The 2,500-nt window shown below is 50.8% G+C and overlaps 1 protein-coding gene across 1 annotated transcript in view; it reads left to right on the top strand.

Annotated features, from left to right (window-relative positions):
• LOC122247464 (uncharacterized) overlaps positions 1–2,484 on the top strand; it is a 9,447-nt gene extending 6,963 nt beyond the window's left edge. The window contains exons 7-8 of the mRNA XM_043006751.2: positions 1–1,120; positions 1,220–2,484. The exon at positions 1–1,120 is cut by the window's left edge and continues 16 nt beyond it. Coding sequence (XP_042862685.2) covers positions 1–1,120; positions 1,220–1,950 — 1,851 coding nt within the window. The 3' untranslated portion in view covers positions 1,951–2,484. The remainder of the gene's footprint in view (positions 1,121–1,219) is intronic.
• Positions 2,485–2,500: the final 16 nt, after the last annotated feature.

The following is a 2,500-nucleotide window of genomic DNA, read 5'->3' as shown; positions in this document are numbered from 1 at the left end:
GTCATCCTGCCGGAGCCTCGCATCTTCACTCAGGCGCAGAGTATATGCCGTCTGCTCGATGCCTTCCCGTCCGTTCCGGAATCAAGCACTCAGAACAGCGAACTCGTGAGCGAAATGTTGCCCTTTGCCAGTGCGTGCGGGTTCGATAAATGGCCTATTTGGCTGGGGATTAGCGACGCTGCAGTAGAAGACACGTGGCTGGATATCCGCACCCAAAAACATATCGAGTACAAGAACTTCGTCCCTCCGTTTCCCTTCGGGGGCGTCTCACACAGCTGCGCCGTCGTCGCCGTGGACCAGACTTGGGCGGACGCGAAGTGCGGTGACGGTAACTGCGCTGCCTGCACTCTCTTGGACTCTCACTATCTGTACCTCCGAGGTCTCTGCTTCGACCGGGAACACAAGACTCGGATTACGATAGATGGGTATACGGGTGGCCGCCCGGTGTTCCGTGGATTTTACGATAAGCTCATAATGTGGGACGCTGACCGCAAGAGGTGGCTCCTGAAAGACACGTCGACCAACGCCACCTTGGCGTGGATGGCGTCCAACAGCGTCGAGAGCTACCCGATCGGCAGGAACGAATGGGTCATCACGCAGCAGCAGTGTGGCTTTCCCGCAGACTCCAGCATTTCCCTCGGCCTCTCCAAGTGCTCCTCGGACCAGTTTATGTGCAATTCGGGGAGTTGCATCGAGCACCACCAGCGCTGCAATCTTCGCTACGAATGCGACGACGGGAGTGACGAGGACGACTGCAAGGTGGTGGTCTTGGGCAAGGGATACCGACGCCATCTGCCTCCCATAGATCACCAGGGGACCAAAACCAAAGTCGTGCCGACGGTCATGCTTCTACGTTTCGTCAATGTGGACGACATCAACATGGTCGTCACGATCGAATTCTTGGTCCTGCTCAAGTGGAAGGACGGGAGGATCACGTTCAAGCATCTGGACACCACAGAAAAGAAGTCCCTTTTGGGAGAAGACGACTTGCAGAAGATCTGGAAACCCATGGCTCAGCTGGTTAACCTCGAGGGCGGACAAGCGCAACTTCTGGACACCATCGCTGAGGTCACCACCGCTAATAATGCTACGAAACCATCCTTCACCTCCATCGAAATGGGTCAGTCTGTTGCGTCTACAAGGACGTGTTTTCTTCTATGAAATCGAGAAATACAGTCCTCTTAATTTCATGATTGACATTTTTACAAACATCTTTCAGATCTGATATACCCAGGGACCACCAACGACCTCTCCATAACTCGACACTACACGGCCAAGTTCACCTGCGATTTCGAGCTGTATGCCTATCCCTTCGATGTCCAGAAATGCCTCATCAAACTCCGCCTCCCTCAAGCCCACGAGGGCCACGTCCAACTCGCGCCCGAAGAGGGACAGGTGCTGTATCTGGGCGCGTCGACCCTTACCCTCTACACCGTGAAAAACGTCAAGTTCGCGGGCGGGTCTGGCGGCAACGGCGTGGGCGTCTACTTCGAGCTCCACCGACGCAAGGGCGTGATCGTCATGTCCACCTTCCTGCCGTCGATCCTGCTCCTGCTGGTGAGCTGGGCTACGCTCTTCGTGCAGCTGAAGGACCTCAACGTACGAGCCATGATGTCCCTCACAACGCTCCTGGTTCTCTACACGTTCTTCGCCAACCTGTCGAGTTCCCTTCCGACCACCGCGTCGATCAAACTCATCGACATCTGGTTCTTCTCTATCATCTTCCTCCTCTTCGCTAACATTGTCATTCACATCTTCGTCAGGGTTGAAGTGAGAAAGAGACCCAGCAAACAGCCGATAACCATGGTGCATCCTCAAGGGTTTGAAGGGCCGGCGGAAGAGGAAGTCCATATTACGCGGCGATTAATGATACTGTACCGCAAATTCTTGTTACCTTTAATCATCCTGATCTTTAATGTTGTATTCTGGGCTATTGTATTTTATCACTGAGCCACTTTCGGTATGCAGAATAGACAGATTGCAAGACTGCTTTTCATTTTTAGAACTTTAACTTTGGATTTCGTAGATAGGTAATGAAGCTTATGCACATTTCCATTGCATTCAGACACCCCTGGCACTTGGCTCATGAGAGAAATGAAAATGTCCAAAGTTGCACATTTTCATGAACAAAACATAATCTTCATCTCCGGGAAAATGAAAATATTCTCCTTACTATTTCCTTTATTCGTCGTCAGATGAAACATTATCCATAACAAAACTATATGATATGTAAAGAGTAAATCAGCAGGAAATATGATGAAAATATTTCGAAAGTTCGCTTATAAAACAAGCTTGTATTAAGCAGTATTAAGATAAAGTCCCTAAATCGACCCAACAGGGTTTACTAGAGTAACGCATTGCTTAAAGTCTGGTTAATTTATTAGCGTCACGCAATCGGAGACAGAAAAGGATCCGAGCAGAAGCGTGACCGGGCCTGGTGACGTCACACCCGAAGAACCCAGAAGCCGAAGATGGATGCGTCGAAACGAAAGGAAACAGC

This window comes from Penaeus japonicus, unplaced genomic scaffold (assembly GCF_977035675.1).
Source record: "Penaeus japonicus unplaced genomic scaffold, GWHDUDI00000001_assembly GWHDUDI00000026, whole genome shotgun sequence".
Lineage (NCBI taxonomy): Eukaryota > Metazoa > Arthropoda > Malacostraca > Decapoda > Penaeidae > Penaeus > Penaeus japonicus.
Note: the sequence above shows the minus strand (reverse complement) of the source record. Positions and strands in the feature narration are given on the sequence as shown.